The 19,935-nt window shown below is 44.1% G+C and overlaps 1 protein-coding gene across 3 annotated transcripts; it reads right to left on the bottom strand.

The window, feature by feature from the left end:
• Positions 1-487: 487 nt before the first annotated feature.
• slc22a21 (solute carrier family 22 member 21) lies at positions 488-19,439 on the bottom strand. Of its 3 annotated transcripts, none has more exons than XM_064982259.1 (10): positions 18,982-19,439; positions 17,910-18,013; positions 17,354-17,508; positions 17,041-17,212; positions 16,670-16,796; positions 14,029-14,126; positions 5,456-5,670; positions 5,018-5,200; positions 3,114-3,249; positions 488-2,629 (listed from the first exon to the last, which is right to left on the bottom strand). In XM_064982259.1, the coding sequence occupies exons 1-10, from the start codon at positions 19,378-19,380 to the stop codon at positions 2,560-2,562; spliced, it is 1,659 nt and encodes a 552-aa protein (XP_064838331.1). In that variant the 5' UTR covers positions 19,381-19,439; the 3' UTR covers positions 488-2,559. The 3 variants fall into 3 exon arrangements, 2 of the variants coding, with proteins under 2 accessions (XP_064838331.1, XP_064838332.1); XM_064982260.1 differs by having other exon boundaries at positions 5,018-5,173; XR_010457162.1 differs by lacking the exon at positions 488-2,629 and having other exon boundaries at positions 3,159-3,249; positions 4,954-5,200.
• Positions 19,440-19,935: the final 496 nt, after the last annotated feature.

Below are 19,935 nucleotides of genomic sequence, written 5' to 3'. Positions count from 1 at the left end.
TGCATCACAGTGCTACTAGAGATACTGGTTCAAGTCCAGGCTCTGTCGCAGCTGGCCACAACTGGGAGATTCATGGGGCAGTGCACAATTGGCCCATCTTCATGAGGGTTTGGCCGGCAGGGATGTTCCTGTCTCATCGCGCACTAGCGACTCCTGTGGCGGGCCGGGCGCAATGCACGCTGACACGGTCGCCGGGTGTACAGTGTTTCCTCCGACACATTGGTGCGGCTGGCTTCCGGGTTAAGCGGGCATTGTATCAAGAAGCAGTGCGTCTTGGCTGGGTTGTGTTTCAGAGGATGCACGGCTCTCGACCTTCGCCTCTCCCGAGTACGTATAGGAGTTGCAGCGATGGGACAAGACTGTAACTACCAATTGGATACCACAACATTTTTTAAGACACTTACACCAATTCTCAATGTAAGAACAAAAACTCTGTTCAAACTCTAATATATACAGTACTAGTCAAAGGTTTGGACACACCTACTCATTCAAGGGTATTTCTTTATTTTGACTATTTTCTACATATTTTGGTTACTACATGATTCCATATGTGTTCTTTCATAGTTTTGATGTTTTCACTATTCTACAATGTAGAAAGAAAATAGTGAAAATAAATAAAAACCCTTGAATGAGTAGATGTGTTCAACCTTTTGACTGGTACTGGTACTTATATATTACAAATATATATTTGCTGTCTTTATGTTGATAAAAAAAAACAAAAAAAACATGAGCTGGCGCACACCCAGAACAATAGTTTGTGTGGAGGTGCTGACTAACGGCTAATAAACTATAAAAATAAAATAAGTTGCACACTCCGTATAAACTCCCAGCAATTTAATGGATATTTACCAACGTTTCGGCATCACTGTGCCTTCCTCATGGTAATGTCATCAATACTTGAACCAGGTTATGTAGACAAACAGTGCAATTAGTGTAACCAATGACAATAGTGAGGGGTGTGTCATAGTTAAGTTAATTAAAATTGGTTAAGTTGTTTAAGTTAATTAAAATGAATGAAACTGTTAAAAAAGTAGTATATGGCATATTAAATATATTATGCTATTGTTATCATATAGAAACATAATGGAATATTGTACATCATATTAGCATCAACATACATTATTGTTTCATTCAATTTCACATAATCATTTTGTATATAATTTTTGTTACATGTAATCTGTTGGTTCAACCTTAATATATAAATGTTTATGTTGCTAACATTTCTATGAGAAGCTGTGAAAGGGCTCATCTCTGCATTTTACTATGAATTCATTATTTTGTTAGGACATGTGTTGTTGTCCTCTTACTCTGTGAGGTACAAAATCCTGGCAAGAGTCTATATAAAAATAAAACATGTGCAGTTATAAAATCAGCAAGTACAAATAAAGTACAGTTGAAGTTGGAAGTTTACAGACACTTAGGTTGGAGTCATGACAACTTGTTTTTCAACCACTCCACATATTTCTTGTAAACAAACTATTGTTTTGGCAAGTTGGTTAGGACATCTACCTTCTACATGACACAAGTCATTTTTACAATAATTGTTTACAGATAGATTAATGCACTGTATCACAATTCCAGTGGGTCAGAAGTTTACATATGCTAAGTTGACTGTGCCTTTAAACAGCTTGGAAAGTTCCAGAAAATGATGTCATGGCTTTAGAAGCTTCTGATAGTCTAATTGTCTGGTTCTAATTGTCTGGTTCATCCTTGGGAGCAATTTCCAAATGCCTGAAGGTACCACGTTCATCTGTATAAACAATAGTATGCAAGTATAAACAGCTTTTGACCACGCAGCTGTCATACCGCTCAGGAAGGAGATGCGTTCTGTCTCCTAGAAATGAACATACTTTGGTGCAAAAAGTGCAAATCAATCCCAGAACAACAGCAAAGGACCTTGTCAAGTTGCTGGAGGAAACAGTAACAAAAGTATCTATATCCACAGTAAAATGAGTCCTATATCAACACAAACTGAAAGGCCGCTCACTTCAATCCTATAGAAAATTTGTGGGCATAACTGAAAAAGTGTGTGCGAGCAAGATGTCCTACAAACCTGACTCAGTTACACCAGCTCTGTCAGGAGGAATGGGCCAAAATGCAATTCTTATCGTGGGAAGCTTGTGGAAGGCTACCCAAAACGTTTGACCCAAGTTAAACAATTTAAAAGGCAATGCTCCCAAATACTAACTGAGTGTATGTAAACATCTGACCCACTGGAAATGTGATGAAAGAAGTAAAAGCTGAAATAAATCATTCTCTCTACTATTATTCTGACATTTCACATTCTTACAATAAAGTGGTCCTAACTGGCCTAAGACAGGGAAATTTTACAAGGATTAAAAGTCAGGAATTGTGGAAAAACTGAGTTTAAATGTATTTGGCTAAGGTGTATGTAAACCTCCGACTTCAACTTTAAGTACAAAATATGCAAAACAATACTGATACTTCATACATAGAAAATGCATAGAAAAAGTGCTTTATAAGCATCTTGGTTAGTTCCACAATGTGGTAGGTAATACAAGTACACGTTGAAAGAACAACTGAGGTGTCCAGTAGCTGTCACCAAGTATGGGACACATCTTCCTCTCCTGTAGATTGGCTCAGTTTATACACGGATCTCTTCTTGCATCTAAGGGATAGGCAAAAACAATAGACCATTGACATAGACATTTATCATCATCTCAGAAACATCATCTCTGCAAGTGTGTGATTCTGGTTTCAAGTAAGCTTCAAATAATGGTTGGTTATTGATAAACTAAGTTGATAAAAATGCTTTTCACATTCTCAAAGTTTTGGGTTCAAACTTCTTGAATATAAACTGTTAAATATGCGACATGAAATGTTTCCACCTGTACAATTGTAGAGCTCATGTATTATAACTCCAGTGCCCCGTGCCCTTTTGACCAGCTGGGTTGTGTCCCTAGAAACCAACAAACTGAAAACGGACCAAAACATCCTGAACTTGTCATTTAAGACTCTTGTTTTCCATTGCAAAAGGGTTTGCTACGGTGTGCACTAAGGAATACAACCCTGTTGTCCCTGTGGCACTGTTACACTACCCTGCCAGCAGAGAGCATCACACATACAGCAGCCTTGGTATTAGATGGCCTTACCCTGGGAAGGTCTGCATGTGAGTGATGGTGTCTGGAAGAGGCATACGATGGCTCTCAGGCAGCAGGAGGCTAAGCAACCCAGACAGAGCTGTAAGACTCCCCATTAGAATGTATGGCAGCGACTTGGAACAGCCTCCTGTGTCAAAGACAGCAGCAATACATGAGAGAGTGGAAAACATTGTTTTCAATTAGATCAGCTCAAAACAATGCTTTGAACAAAAGGTGAAGAGACAAGAGTGTTTTATGCTCTGCTTCTGCCTGTATGTCTGGCAGAGGGGGTTGGTGGGAGGAGCTATAGGAGGGTGTGCTCATTGTAATGGCTGAAATTGAATAAATATAACGGTATCAAACAGATCAAACATATGGAAACAACATGTTTGACTCCGTTACATTAACTGCATTCCAGCCATTACAATGAGCTCGTCCTCCTATAGCTCCGCCCACCAGGCTCCTTTGATGTCTGGATGCATAAATCACCTGGTTTGACTGCATTGAACAAGTTTGACCAGGACTGGATACAGTAAAGAGTAAATGTAAGAAGGTAAGAGGAAGCCCCAGTTGCCAGAGAGAGAGGGGGATGGAAGGGTTCCAAACTCATACAGACTAGACTGGACAGGACAGGAAGTGGCAGAGGGGACAGAGCCATCACACACATCTGACTAATGAGGGAGAGGGAGGGGAATGTGTGTCTACCCAACAGACAGAGAGGACAGAGGAGAGAGGGAGGGGAATGTGTGTCTACCCAACAGACAGAGAGGACAGAGGAGAGAGGGAGGGGAATGTGTGTCTACCCAACAGACAGAGAGGACAGAGAGAGAGGGAGGGGAATGTGTGTCTACCCAACAGACAGAGAGGACAGAGGAGAGAGGGAGGGGAATGTGTGTCTACCCAACAGACAGAGAGGACAGAGGAGAGAGGGAGGGGAATGTGTGTCTACCCAACAGACAGAGAGGACAGAGGAGAGAGGGAGGGGAATGTGTGTCTACCCAACAGACAGAGAGGACAGAGGAGAGAGGGAGGGGAATGTGTGTCTACCCAACAGACAGAGAGGACAGAGAGAGAGGGAGGGGATGTGTGTCTACCCAACAGACAGAGAGGACAGAGGAGAGAGAGAGGGGAATGTGTGTCTACCCAACAGACAGAGAGGACAGAGGAGAGAGAGAGGGGAATGTGTGTCTACCCAACAGACAGAGAGGACAGAGGAGAGAGGGAGGGGAATGTGTGTCTACCCAACAGACAGAGAGGACAGAGGAGAGAGGAGGGGAATGTGTGTCTACCCAACAGACAGAGAGGACAGAGGAGAATGTGTGTCTACCCAACAGACAGAGAGGACAGAGGGGAATGTGTGTCTACCCAACAGACAGAGAGGACAGAGGAGAGAGAGAGGGGAATGTGTGTCTACCCAACAGACAGAGAGGACAGAGGAGAGAGGGAGGGGAATGTGTGTCTACCCAACAGACAGAGAGGACAGAGGAGAGAGGAGAGGAGTTGATAGGATAGCACTATATTTTTTACTACTAAATGTTTTGTATTAATTGAGAAACTATATGGTAACAAGCAATACTTGCAGTTCGTTATTCATTTTCCTATCGAGAAACTACACGGTAACAAGCAGTACATAAAAATCCATTTGTTTAAGTGATGGGGATTGTGTACACTTGCTCTTAGACTCGCCGTTGTTCATTACACAAGACTCAACACCATAGTTAATTTCTAGTTACTGTATGTAATTACACATTTTTCCATGTAGTTTCTGAGAAAATACAAAGTAAAAAGTACTAAACTTCCGCATGACAGTGATAGGCTAAACAATAACAAAGAGACAAAAGGGTGTTATTACTGCTCTGTAGTGCTTCCATGTGCACATCTGTCTTTCCTTCAGCTTTGCTTGGAGTCCTACCCACCCAGATAGATGAAGTATGGGGCAGAGATGCTCCCCACTCTGGAGGCCATAGAACAGGCCCCTATGGCTGTGTTCCTCACGACAGTGGGGTAGAGCTCAGCAGTGTAGGCGTACACGATGGAAAAAGCTGCAGTCACACCAAACTTCCCCAGCATCTCTAGTGCAGTGGACACAGAGCTCAGATCTGCCATGGACACAGCAATGGAGGGCCAAGGAAGGTCATGTCATAGATTCTTATAGAAGGGTTCATTTGTTATTGTAATATACTATTCTATACCTGAACTCTTGTCACCATTCTATGTCATCAATTGTCCGGTTTCAAACTCAATATTGTTGATTCAATCTGATTTTAATCTGCATGTCTATTTCTCTCTGTTGTTAAGGGAGATGTATTCATAAAGGCATTCTGTTATCACCTCTATATTTGTTTGAGTCTTACTTGGTGGTATGAGGTTTATGCAGAGCAGCACCACCCCACCCAGAAACAGAGTGGAGAAGAGACACAGGCGCCGGGGGCAGCAGCGGAACATGAGCCAGGCCATGGTATAGGCAGGGACCTCAATGGCAGCAGACAGGAAACAGTTCAGATAGGAGCTCCCTGCCAGGTTGGACGTGTTCAGTGACAAGGCAAAGTACCCGATGGACAGAATGGTCCTGAAGAGAAAAAAACATGGGTTGCATCCATCATTGTTTGCGTCCCACCTAATTCCCTATACAGTGCACTACCCTTGACCAGGGCCCGTTTTGAAGTGACAATCAACACACATTACTGTACCATGCTGGTGCAGGGAATGAAACCCTCTTTCATAGCAGTGCAGGGAATGAAACTCTCTGTCATAACGGTGAAGGGAATGAAACCCTCTGTCATAACGGTGAAGGGAATGAAACCCTCTGTCATAACAGTGCAGGGAATGAAACCCTCTGTCATAACGGTGAAGGGAATGAAACCCTCTGTCATAACAGTGCAGGGAATGAAACCCTCTGTCATAACAGTGAAGGGAATGAAACCCTCTGTCATAACAGTGCAGGGAATGAAACTCTCTGTCATAACAGTGAAGGGAATGAAACTCTCTGTCATAACAGTGAAGGGAATGAAACCCTCTGTCATAACGGTGAAGGGAATGAAACCCTCTGTCATAACAGTGCAGGGAATGAAACCCTCTGTCATAACGGTGAAGGGAATGAAACCCTCTGTCATAACAGTGCAGGGAATGAAACCCTCTGTCATAACAGTGAAGGGAATGAAACTCTCTGTCATAACAGTGAAGGGAATGAAACCCTCTGTCATGACAGTGAAGGGAATGAAACCCTCTGTCATAACAGTGCAGGGAATGAAACTCTCTGTCATAACAGTGAAGGGAATGAAACTCTCTGTCATAACAGTGAAGGGAATGAAACCCTCTGTCATAACAGTGAAGGGAATGAAACCCTCTGTCATAACAGTGCAGGGAATGAAACCCTCTGTCATAATGGTGAAGGGAATGAAACCCTCTGTCATAACAGTGCAGGGAATGAAACCCTCTGCCATAACAGTGAAGGGAATGAAACTCTCTGTCATAACAGTGAAGGGAATGAAACCCTCTGTCATAACAGTACAGGGAATGAAACTCTCTGTCATAACGGTGAAGGGAATGAAACCCTCTGTCATAACGGTGAAGGGAATGAAACCCTCTGTTATAACGGTGCAGAATTAAACCCTCTGTCATAACGGTGAAGGGAATGAAACCCTCTGTCATAATGGTGAAGGGAATGAAACCCTCTGTCATAATGGTGAAGGGAATGAAACCCTCTGTCATAACAGTGCAGGGAATGAAACCCTCTGTCATAACGGTGCAGGCAATGAAACCCTCTGTCATAACGGTGCAGGGAATGAAACCCTCTGTCATAACAGTGCAGGGAATGAAACCCTCTGTCATAACAGTGCAGGGAATGAAACCCTCTGTCATAACAGTGCAGGGAATGAAACCCTCTGTCATAACAGTGCAGGGAATGAAACCCTCTGTTATAATGGTGAAGGAATGAAACCCTCTGTCATAACAGTGCAGGGAATGAAACCCTCTGTCATAATGGTGAAGGGAATGAAACCCTCTGTCATAACAGTGCAGGGAATGAAACCCTCTGCATAACAGTGCAGGGAATGAAACCCTCTGTCATAACAGTGCAGGGAATGAAACCCTCTGTCATAACAGTGCAGGGAATGAAACCCTCTGCATAACAGTGCAGGGAATGAAACCCTCTGCATAACAGTGCAGGGAATGAAACCCTCTGTCATAACGGTGCAGGGAATGAAACCCTCTGTCATAACGGTGCAGGGAATGAAACCCTCTGTCATAACAGTGCAGGGAATTAAACCCTCTGTCATAACGGTGAAGGGAATGAAACCCTCTGTCATAATGGTGAAGGGAATGAAACCCTCTGTCATAATGGTGAAGGGAATGAAACCCTCTGTCATAACAGTGCAGGGAATGAAACCCTCTGTCATAACGGTGCAGGCAATGAAACCCTCTGTCATAACGGGTGCAGGGAATGAAACCCTCTGTCATAACAGTGCAGGGAATGAAACCCTCTGTCATAACAGTGCAGGGAATGAAACCCTCTGTCATAACAGTGCAGGGAATGAAACCCTCTGTCATAACAGTGCAGGGAATGAAACCCTCTGTTATAATGGTGAAGGGAATGAAACCCTCTGTCATAACAGTGCAGGGAATGAAACCCTCTGTCATAATGGTGAAGGGAATGAAACCCTGTCTGTATAACAGTGCAGGGAATGAAACCCTCTGCATAACAGTGCAGGGAATGAAACCCTCTGTCATAACAGTGCAGGGAATGAAACCCTCTGTCATAACAGTGCAGGGAATGAAACCCTCTGCATAACAGTGCAGGGAATGAAACCCTCTGCATAACAGTGCAGGGAATGAAACCCTCTGTCATAACGGTGCAGGGAATGAAACCCTCTGTCATAACGGTGCAGGGAATGAAACCCTCTGTCATAACAGTGCAGGGAATGAAACCCTCTGTCATAACAGTGCAGGGAATGAAACCAACTGTCATAACAGTGCAGGGAATGAAACCCTCTGCATAACAGTGCAGGGAATGAAACCCTCTGTCATAACGGTGCAGGGAATGAAACCCTCTGTCATAATGGTGAAGGGAATGAAACCCTCTGTCATAATGGTGAAGGGAATGAAACCCTCTGTCATAATGGTGAAGGGAATGAAACCCTCTGTCATAACAGTGCAGGGAATGAAACCCTCTGTCATAACGGTGCAGGCAATGAAACCCTCTGTCATAATGGTGAAGGGAATGAAACCCTCTGTCATAACAGTGCAGGGAATGAAACCCTCTGCATAACAGTGCAGGGAATGAAACCCTCTGCATAACAGTGCAGGGAATGAAACCCTCTGTCATAACGGTGCAGGGAATGAAACCCTCTGTCATAACGGTGCAGGGAATGAAACCCTCTGTCATAACAGTGCAGGGAATGAAACCCTCTGTCATAACAGTGCAGGGAATGAAACCCTCTGTCATAACAGTGCAGGGAATGAAACCCTCTGCATAACAGTGCAGGGAATGAAACCCTCTGTCATAACGGTGCAGGGAATGAAACCCTCTGTCATAATGGTGAAGGGAATGAAACCTCTGTCATAATGGTGAAGGGAATGAAACCCTCTGTCATAATGGTGAAGGGAATGAAACCCTCTGTCATAACAGTGCAGGGAATGAAACCCTCTGTCATAACGGTGCAGGCAATGAAACCCTCTGTCATAACGGTGCAGGGAATGAAACCCTCTGTCATAACAGTGCAGGGAATGAAACCCTCTGTCATAACAGTGCAGGGAATGAAACCCTCTGTCATAACAGTGCAGGGAATGAAACCCTCTGTCATAACAGTGCAGGGAATGAAACCCTCTGCATAACAGTGCAGGGAATGAAACCCTCTGTCATAACGGTGCAGGGAATGAAACCCTCTGTCATAACAGTGCAGGGAATGAAACCCTCTGTCATAACAGTGCAGGGAATGAAACCCTCTGTCATAACAGTGCAGGGAATGAAACTCTCTGTCATAACAGTGAAGGGAATGAAACTCTCTGTCATAACAGTGAAGGGAATGAAACCCTCTGTCATAACAGTGAAGGGAATGAAACCCTCTGTCATAACAGTGCAGGGAATGAAACCCTCTGTCATAATGGTGAAGGGAATGAAACCCTCTGTCATAACAGTGCAGGGAATGAAACCCTCTGTCATAACAGTGAAGGGAATGAAACTCTCTGTCATAACAGTGAAGGGAATGAAACCCTCTGTCATAACAGTACAGGGAATGAAACTCTCTGTCATAACGGTGAAGGGAATGAAACCCTCTGTCATAACGGTGAAGGGAATGAAACCCTCTGTCATAACAGTGCAGGGAATGAAACCCTCTGTCATAACGGTGAAGGGAATGAAACCCTCTGTCATAACAGTGCAGGGAATGAAACCCTCTGTCATAACGGTGCAGGCAATGAAACCCTCTGTCATAACGGTGCAGGGAATGAAACCCTCTGTCATAACAGTGCAGGGAATGAAACCCTCTGTCATAACAGTGCAGGGAATGAAACCCTCTGTCATAACAGTGCAGGGAATGAAACCCTCTGTCATAACAGTGCAGGGAATGAAACCCTCTGTTATAATGGTGAAGGGAATGAAACCCTCTGTCATAACAGTGCAGGGAATGAAACCCTCTGTCATAATGGTGAAGGGAATGAAACCCTCTGTCATAACAGTGCAGGGAATGAAACCCTCTGCATAACAGTGCAGGGAATGAAACCCTCTGTCATAACAGTGCAGGGAATGAAACCCTCTGTCATAACAGTGCAGGGAATGAAACCCTCTGTCATAACAGTGCAGGGAATGAAACCCTCTGCATAACAGTGCAGGGAATGAAACCCTCTGTCATAACGGTGCAGGGAATGAAACCCTCTGTCATAACGGTGCAGGGAATGAAACCCTCTGTCATAACAGTGCAGGGAATGAAACCCTCTGTCATAACAGTGCAGGGAATGAAACCCTCTGTCATAACAGTGCAGGGAATGAAACCCTCTGCATAACAGTGCAGGGAATGAAACCCTCTGTCATAACGGTGCAGGGAATGAAACCCTCTGTCATAATGGTGAAGGGAATGAAACCCTCTGTCATAATGGTGAAGGGAATGAAACCCTCTGTCATAATGGTGAAGGGAATGAAACCCTCTGTCATAACAGTGCAGGGAATGAAACCCTCTGTCATAACGGTGCAGGCAATGAAACCCTCTGTCATAATGGTGAAGGGAATGAAACCCTCTGTCATAACAGTGCAGGGAATGAAACCCTCTGCATAACAGTGCAGGGAATGAAACCCTCTGCATAACAGTGCAGGGAATGAAACCCTCTGTCATAATGGTGCAGGGAATGAAACCCTCTGTCATAACGGTGCAGGGAATGAAACCCTCTGTCATAACAGTGCAGGGAATGAAACCCTCTGTCATAACAGTGCAGGGAATGAAACCCTCTGTCATAACAGTGCAGGGAATGAAACCCTCTGTCATAACAGTGCAGGGAATGAAACCCTCTGTCATAACGGTGCAGGGAATGAAACCCTCTGTCATAATGGTGAAGGGAATGAAACCCTCTGTCATAATGGTGAAGGGAATGAAACCCTCTGTCATAATGGTGAAGGGAATGAAACCCTCTGTCATAACAGTGCAGGGAATGAAACCCTCTGTCATAACGGTGTGCAGGCAATGAAACCCTCTGTCATAACAGTGCAGGGAATGAAACCCTCTGTCATAACAGTGCAGGGAATGAAACCCTCTGTCATAACAGTGCAGGGAATGAAACCCTCTGTCATAACAGTGCAGGGAATGAAACCCTCTGTCATAACAGTGCAGGGAATGAAACCCTCTGCATAAATGAAACCCTCTGTCATAACGGTGCAGGGAATGAAACCCTCTGTCATAACAGTGCAGGGAATGAAACCCTCTGTCATAACAGTGCAGGGAATGAAACCCTCTGTCATAACAGTGCAGGGAATGAAACCCTCTGCATAACAGTGCAGGGAATGAAACCCTCTGTCATAACGGTGCAGGGAATGAAACCATCTGTCATAACAGTGCAGGGAATGAAACCCTCTGTCATAACGGTGCAGGGAATGAAACCCTCTGTCATAACGGTGCAGGGAATGAAACCCTCTGTCATAACGGTGAAGGGAATGAAACCCTCTGTCATAACGGTGAAGGGAATGAAACCCTCTGTCATTACAGTGAAGGGAATTAAACCCTCTGTCATAACGGTGCAGGGAATGAAACCCTCTGTCATAATGGTGAAGGGAATGAAACCCTCTGTTATAACGGTGCAGGGAATGAAACCCCTGTCATAACAGTGCAGGGAATGAAACCCTCTGTCATAATGGTGCAGGGAATGAAACCCTCTGTCATAACGGTGCAGGGAATGAAACCCTCTGTCATAACAGTACAGGGAATGAAACCCTCTGTCATAACGGTGCAGGGAATGAAACCCTCTGTTATAATGGTGCAGGGAATGAAACCCTCTGTTATAACAGGGAATGAAACCCTCTGTCATAACAGGGAATGAAACCCTCTGTCATAACGGTGCAGGGAATGAAACCCTCTGTCATAACGGTGCAGGGAATGAAACCCTCTGTCATAACGGTGCAGGGAATGAAACCCTCTGTCATAACAGTGCAGGGAATGAAACCCTCTGTCATAACAGTGCAGGGAATGAAACCCTCTGTCATAACAGTGCAGGGAATGAAACCCTCTGTCATAACAGTGCAGGGAATGAAACCCTCTGTCATAACGGTGCAGGGAATGAAACCCTCTGTCATAATGGTGAAGGGAATGAAACCCTCTGTCATAATGGTGAAGGGAATGAAACCCTCTGTCATAATGGTGAAGGGAATGAAACCCTCTGTCATAACAGTGCAGGGAATGAAACCCTCTGTCATAACGGTGCAGGCAATGAAACCCTCTGTCATAATGGTGAAGGGAATGAAACCCTCTGTCATAACAGTGCAGGGAATGAAACCCTCTGCATAACAGTGCAGGGAATGAAACCCTCTGCATAACAGTGCAGGGAATGAAACCCTCTGTCATAACGGTGCAGGGAATGAAACCCTCTGTCATAACGGTGCAGGGAATGAAACCCTCTGTCATAACAGTGCAGGGAATGAAACCCTCTGTCATAACAGTGCAGGGAATGAAACCCTCTGTCATAACAGTGCAGGGAATGAAACCCTCTGCATAACAGTGCAGAGAATGAAACCCTCTGTCATAACGGTGCAGGGAATGAAACCCTCTGTCATAATGGTGAAGGGAATGAAACCCTCTGTCATAATGGTGAAGGGAATGAAACCCTCTGTCATAATGGTGAAGGGAATGAAACCCTCTGTCATAACAGTGCAGGGAATGAAACCCTCTGTCATAACGGTGCAGGCAATGAAACCCTCTGTCATAACGGTGCAGGGAATGAAACCCTCTGTCATAACAGTGCAGGGAATGAAACCCTCTGTCATAACAGTGCAGGGAATGAAACCCTCTGTCATAACAGTGCAGGGAATGAAACCCTCTGTCATAACAGTGCAGGGAATGAAACCCTCTGCATAACAGTGCAGGGAATGAAACCCTCTGTCATAACGGTGCAGGGAATGAAACCCTCTGTCATAACAGTGCAGGGAATGAAACCCTCTGTCATAACAGTGCAGGGAATGAAACCCTCTGTCATAACAGTGTCAGGGAATGAAACCCTCTGAAACCCATAACAGTGCAGGGAATGAAACCCTCTGTCATAACGGTGCAGGGAATGAAACCCTCTGTCATAACAGTGCAGGGAATGAAACCCTCTGTCATAACGGTGCAGGGAATGAAACCCTCTGTCATAACGGTGCAGGGAATGAAACCCTCTGTCATAACGGTGAAGGGAATGAAACCCTCTGTCATAACGGTGAAGGGAATGAAACCCTCTGTCATTACAGTGAAGGGACGGTGCAGGGAATTAAACCCTCTGTCATAACGGTGCAGGGAATGAAACCCTCTGTCATAACAGTGCAGGGAATGAAACCCTCTGTTATAATGGTGCAGGGAATGAAACCCTCTGTTATAACGGTGCAGGGAATGAAACCCTCTGTCATAACGGTGCAGGGAATGAAACCCTCTGTCATAACGGTGCAGGGAATGAAACCCTCTGTCATAACGGTGCAGGGAATGAAACCCTCTGTCATAACGGTGCAGGGAATTAAACCCTCTGTCATAATGGTGAAGGGAATGAAACCCTCTGTCATAATGGTGAAGGGAATGAAACCCTCTGTTATAACGGTGCAGGGAATTAAACCCTCTGTCATAACAGTGCAGGGAATGAAACCCTCTGTCATAATGGTGAAGGGAATGAAACCCTCTGTCATAATGGTGAAGGGAATGAAACCCTCTGTTATGTTGCAGGGAATGAAACTGGTGCAGGGAATGACGGTGCAGGGAATGAAACCCTCTGTCATAACGGTGCAGGGAATGAAACCCTCTGTCATAACGGTGCAGGGAATGAAACCCTCTGTCATAACGGTGCAGGGAATGAAACCCTCTGTCATAACGGTGCAGGGAATGAAACCCTCTGTCATAACGGTGCAGGGAATGAAACCCTCTGTCATAACGGTGCAGGGAATGAAACCCTCTGTCATAACGGTGCAGTGAAGGAAAGCAACAATTCAAGCACCATTACTTAGCTCCTCATACAAGAAGTCAGACTGTAAAAGGCATTTAGTCGACCAAAACTTCAACAAAATGAATGACCCCGAGGTAACAGAATCTGTGTGGGAACCCCTAGATAACATTATCTGTGTGGGAGTAATTCTTGTATGAGGTTGGAAACCAAGATGAGGATAAAAAAGTCAGTTATATAAGCATTTTTGACCACGTATCTGGGTTTATGGGGCAGAGGTGTTTTGTTTGTTATTGGCGATGCAGGGTGTCAGGGGATGGACAAGACTCACCAGACCAGCCACAGCGTGATGGACACCCAACGGATGTTGCTGGACCTCACCAGATCACAGATGTTGTGGACCACCAACTTCCCAGCCTTGGCCTCTAACTGCAGTACAGTAAAGCACACTTGTCACAACAGGCATGCTTAATTAAACTTGTGCAATGGGTTGACCTACAGGCCCAGCCAAGAGTTTCAAAGGACAGTTATACAATTTATGTGACAGCAAGCCACATTGGGAAGTGAAGGAGATATTTTATTTACCTTTATTTAACTAGGCAAGTCAGTTAAGAACAAATTCTTTATTTTCAATGATGGCCTAGGAACAGTGGGTTAACAACCTGTTCAGGGGCAGAAAGACAGATTTGTACCAGATTTGTACCAGATTTGCAACCTTCCGGTTACTAGTCCAATGCTCTAACCACTAGGCTACCCTGCCACCCCAGATAAGATACGCAAATACACATAACACAAGTTAGCCTGGAGGTAATTTTACAGGTCATGTACACCACATCAGGTCAAACACACTGGATTGTATTCATTAATAATCTTAGAGTAGGAGTGCTGATCTAGGATCAGGTCACCGTGTCCATTAAATATCCTAGATCAGTACCTGTACTCTGAGATGCTTTAATAAAGGCCAAGGTGACAAGGTACAAATCTGTCATTCTGCCCCTGAGCAAGGCAGTTAACCCACTGTTCCCCGGTCGACGATGACGTGGATGTCCATTAAGGCAGCCCCCTGCACCTCTCTGATTCAGAGGGGTTGGGTTAAATGCGGAAGACACATTTCAGTTGAATGCATTCAGTTGTGCAATTGACTAGGTATCCCCCCTTTCCTTTCCTTTGTCTTACAACTCCCTGGAGGAAAGTACTAGCTACCTGTAGGCCTGCAATGCAATGCATGATACCTCCAGAAAAGGTTAGAAACTCAGAAACAAAAGCTTGAGAAGCCTTGACTGGACTATTCAAGTTCACAGTGAGAAGCATTGACTGGACTAGTCGAGTTCACAGTGAGAAGCCTTGACTGGACTAGTCGATTTCACGGTGAGAAGCCTTGACTGGACTAGTCGAGTTCACGGTGAGAAGCCTTGACTGGACTATTCAAGTTCAAAGTGAGAAGCCTTGACTTGACTGGACTGGACTATCAGTTCACAGTGAGAAACCTTCACGGTGAGAAGCCTTGACTGGACTAGTCAAGTTCACAGTGAGAAGCCTTGACTGGACTAGTCGAGTTCACAGTGAGAAGCCTTGACTGGACTAGTCGAGTTCACAGTGAGAAGCCTTGACTGGACTATTCAAGTTCAAAGTGAGAAGCCTTGACTGGACTATTTGAGTTCACAGTGAGAAGCCTTTACTGGACAAATCAAGTTCACAGTGAGAAGCCTTGACTGGACTATTTGAGTTCACAGTGAGAAGCCTTCACTGGACAAATCAAGTTCACAGTGAGAAGCCTTGACTGGACTATTCAAGTTCACAGTGAGAAGCCTTGACTGGACTAGTTGAGTTCACAGTGAGAAGCCCTGACTGGACTAGTCGAGTTCACAGTGTGAAGCCTTGACTGGACTAGTCGAGTTCACGGTGAGAAGCCTTGACTGGACTATTTGAGTTCACAGTGAGAAGCCTTGACTGGACTATTCAAGTTCAAAGTGAGAAGCCTTGACTGGACTATTTGAGTTCACAGTGAGAAGCCTTGACTGGACTATTCGAGTTCACAGTGAGAAGCCTTGACTGGACTATTCAAGTTCAAAGTGAGAAGCCTAGACTGGACTATTTGAGTTCACAGTGAGAAGCCTTTACTGGACAAATCAAGTTTACAGTGAGAAGCCTTGACTGGACTAGTCGAGTTCACGGTGAGAAGCCTTGACTAGACTATTTGAGTTCACAGTGAGAAGCCTTGACTGGACTATTCAACTTCACAGTGAGAAGCCTTGACTGGACTATTTGAGTTCACAGTGAGAAGCCTTGACTGGACTATTTGAATTCACAGTGAGAAGCCTTGACTGGACAAATCAAGTTCACAGTGAGAAGCCTTGACTGGACAAATCAAGTTCACAGTGAGAAACCTTGACTGTACTAGTCGAGTTCACAGTGAGAAGCCTTGACTGGACAAATCAAGTTCACAGTGAGAAACCTTGACTGTACTAGTCGAGTTCACAGTGAGAAACCTTGACTGGACAAATCAAGTTCACAGTGAGAAACCTTGACTGTACTAGTCGAGTTCACAGTGAGAAACCTTGACTGGACTAGTCGAATTCACAGTGAGATTAGTAAACAGACAGACAGACATTCCAAACACCATGGGGTTCTTTTATTTTTTTGTTCTTATCAGTAGGCTGCTAATAATCATAAATCACACAAATGGAGAGAGATGAATGAACAAGTAGCGGAACAATTCCAATGACATAAGAGTGTTTTGAATCTTGACCAGGTCCATAGGCTGTCATTGTGGCGGTTTATGTGAGTTCACACAAAATTACTTTTGTGTGACTGAGAGGATTCTATGTGATCAATATGGTAAGAATTCCACATAATCTAGAGAGCATGGCTATAGCCTTATTGTTATTACCTTCACAATATTGTCAGAGCTTCAGTATGTGCATAACGGTAAAAGCTAAAGGTTGATCTGGGATTGGGAGTGAAGAAATCACCTGTACAGGCCGGAAGATGACCTCTGGTGCTGTGACTCTGTTCCTCCTGGCAGCATCTCTCAGTATGGCCTCAGCCTCCTTCACTCTTCCCTGAGAGAGCAGCCATCTGGGAGACTCTGGGATGAACCTGCAACATCACAAAAAATAACCAGGTTCATATCAAAGCTAGCCTGGTCCCAGATCTGTTTCTGCTCTTGCAAACTCCCTTGCCGTTACTATCAAGCCAAAATGAATTGGCATGACAATGAGTGACATGGAGTTAGGATGATAGCACAGACAGACTGGCACTCATGCTATATCAAAGTCAAGTAATTGAATGGGCTTTAGTGAAGGATTGAATACCCTGCATACAGTATATTACACACACCTACCACCAAAAAGGGACATAAAGGAAGCCTGGGAGGGTGAGGGCTAGCATCAGCATCCTCCAGTCTCTGATGAAGAAGGCCACTGCTGGAAGGAGCGTGTAGCCAATGGTGTAGAACATACAAACTCCAAGAGTGGAGTAGATTATCCGTTTGGATGGAGATAAAATTTCAGTTCCTGTAGATGAGAAGAATTTCTAAATTGTATGAGAAGTTAAATGGTGCATCGGGCGTAAAGAAAACATTGTGCACAGTAACAACTGTGTAATAATGACATTGGATAAAATCATGAATGAATGATCAAGATAAATAAAGATACCTAGCACAAATGCAGCCACATAATTTGAGATTTGCCCCATCCCGACAACAAAGAATAAGGCACAGAATACAACCCAGGTTGGAGAGAAGACCTGGATAAATGTGAACACAGTCTGAACTCCCATGGTGGCAAAGAGAACATTTTTCCTCCCAAACCTGAGAGAAATAAAAGTTAGGTTGAAATCATCCACATGCAGATTATGAGTAGGCTTTTCCTAAACATCTTCAATCAGGTGAAGAATTCTAAATGATCCTCCAATAAAGTAAGGATATAAAATGTTTTTATGGGACACTGTGTAAAAGTTGTCTGTGCTTACTGCTAAAACTAATCTCCAAGGAAATTATGAAAAACAGAAAACGCATAGCCAAGCATTGGGGAGGAAGTGTCCAAAATAAAGATGACAGCAAAGCTAAACATGTGACAGGGTTTGTTCCAAATGGCACCATTTTCCCTAGATTGTGCACTCTTATTGAACAGAGACCTATTGGACCTGGTCAAAATAGTGCACACTATGTAGGGAAAAGTGTGCCACTTGGGACTACAGGCCATCCATTACCTGTCAGAGAGCTGGCCAGAGAGGAAGGAGCCAGTGAGGACACCACAGAAGAACACAGAAGAAGTCAATGGGTTCTTCCACTTATCAGCACACACCAGGTCCCACTACACTCATACAAACAATCACACAGACACACACACACATACACACAGAGAGAGAGAGAGAGCATTAGGCCGATAAAATGAACACAATAAGGGATAATGAATTATTTATTTTTTACCTTTATTTTACTAGGCAAGTCAGTTAAGAACAAATTCTTATTTTCATTGACGGCCTAGGAACAGTGGGTTAACTGCCTGTTCAGGGGCAGAACGACAGATTTTGTACCTTGTCAGCTCGGGGATTTGAACTTGCAACCTTTCGGTTACTAGTCCAATGCTCTAACCACTAGGCTACACTGCCGCCCCATCACTGCAGAATGATGGGCAAAATAATTGGACATACAGTGGACATAGTAGTTGGGCAATATGAACAATCATTGGGCTAAATCGTAAAAAAAATAACATATAGGTGAGAAGTTTGGGAAGATCAGGTGAATAGATTTAGTTTAAAAAACAAGTAATTTGTCGTTATGGATTATTGGTAGGTTGTACAATTACGTTCTTCATCTAGGCCTACTGTGGACCACATGGAGGATGCCTGTTCATCTGAGATCAATAGCCTTTTGTGAAGGCAAACATTTCAGAACGTGAGCTCATCGTATAGCCTATGCAATATGCAGTTGGAACCCGTATGGTGAATAGCCTACATTCCCAAACGTTGATGATGGAATATGCTAACAACTGTGCAGTGATGCATAAATTAATACTTTGCCAAGTACTTAGTTAATTTGCCACGGAATAGCTACAAAATTACAGCGAAAGCAACGCAACACTGTTTCACTCGCTGCAACAACATTTTACTCCCACAAAATGTGTCACAGTATAGCTAGCTATAAAGTGAGTGGAAGCAATGCAACACTGTTTCACTCGCTGCAACAATGTTTGACTCCCATTAAAAAACATCGTATCCAGACAGACAACCGAAATAAAACAAAAACCCCACCCGTTTTAACCGTCGCATCTAATCATACCTCGGACACAATAGTGGAGATGTACGTCCCCCGATCGTATTCCCAGCCATCCAAACAGGTCTCGTGTTGTATTTCAGAAACGTTGACATCAATTCCTGGGACATAACCTCTTTCTGAGAAACTCTTTATGACATCGAGTTTGTATCTGGCGCATTTACTGAGCACAACAGTCCCGCTTTCCTCCTCCAAAGGAATACTGTGATTTCTCCATTCGCCAGTAATGTTCGCATTTGCTGGTATGAGGCAATGGTGGGATGGTGTATCACCGATGAACACAATAGACATACCTGTAAAGCCGTTAGGGATGATACTCAAACATAAGAGAAAGAACACCATCTGTTGGAACGGTCCCCATTCCCCAAGAAAGGCAGTGTTATCCTCATAGCCATTCTCAGTCATTATAAAGATTGGAAGTGGGTTATTAGTGCGGCCCAGTGGAGAGAACAGCTTGTCCTTTATAGGGGGAGTAATTTGGGGTTGGAGTACCTCACATGTGAACTCCAACGTCAAAAGAGCGACATATGACCCTGTTATTTCTCAAGGCTCACTTGTTCTCTCACCCTGGTATTTAGCTGTTGGTTTCATTTTGCATCAGCTAAATCCATCATCTTTAAGAGGGTAGGTAAATCTATAACACTCACGGAGTCTAATAATACAGGCAAATGTGTATTTACACATAATGCATTTTCACAGAGCTATCATTGCATTCATAACTCTAAATAGTTATGATAAGACCTCCCCAGGTTGTGTAAGTAAATGGCATTCTTTTGGAGACTGTAAGAGCGGTTGTATGGTGTATCTCGAACCTAATCTGTGTACAATGACTAAAGGTTAAAGATTAAAGGGAAATGCTTGTTTTATGCTTGGCTAATATATCCAGCATGCTGCTCCAAAGAACTGTTGGTGACTGAAGTGATGCGTTCACCTTTTCCTATGCATTTATTTGAGTGGTAT

The sequence above is a fragment of the Oncorhynchus masou genome, chromosome 12 (genome assembly GCF_036934945.1).
Source record: "Oncorhynchus masou masou isolate Uvic2021 chromosome 12, UVic_Omas_1.1, whole genome shotgun sequence".
In the NCBI taxonomy this organism is placed as follows: domain Eukaryota; kingdom Metazoa; phylum Chordata; class Actinopteri; order Salmoniformes; family Salmonidae; genus Oncorhynchus; species Oncorhynchus masou.
The sequence above is the reverse complement of the archived record's forward strand: the minus strand, read 5'-3'. Positions and strand labels throughout refer to the sequence as shown.

What these genes read in the sequence shown, in the direction of transcription:
- slc22a21 (XM_064982259.1), bottom strand. Translation starts at nt 19,380, where the DNA reads ATGACTGAGAATGGCTATGAGGATAACACTGCCTTTCTTGGGGAATGG. An exon ending in CTTTATGTCCCTTTTTGGTG is followed by an intron (nt 16,797 to 17,040) that starts GTAGGTGTGTGT and finishes GTGATGTTGCAG; the next exon opens with GTTCATCCCAGAGTCTCCCA. An exon ending in TCATCTTCCGGCCTGTACAG is followed by an intron (nt 14,127 to 16,669) that starts GTGATTTCTTCA and finishes ACTGTACTGCAG; the next exon opens with TTAGAGGCCAAGGCTGGGAA.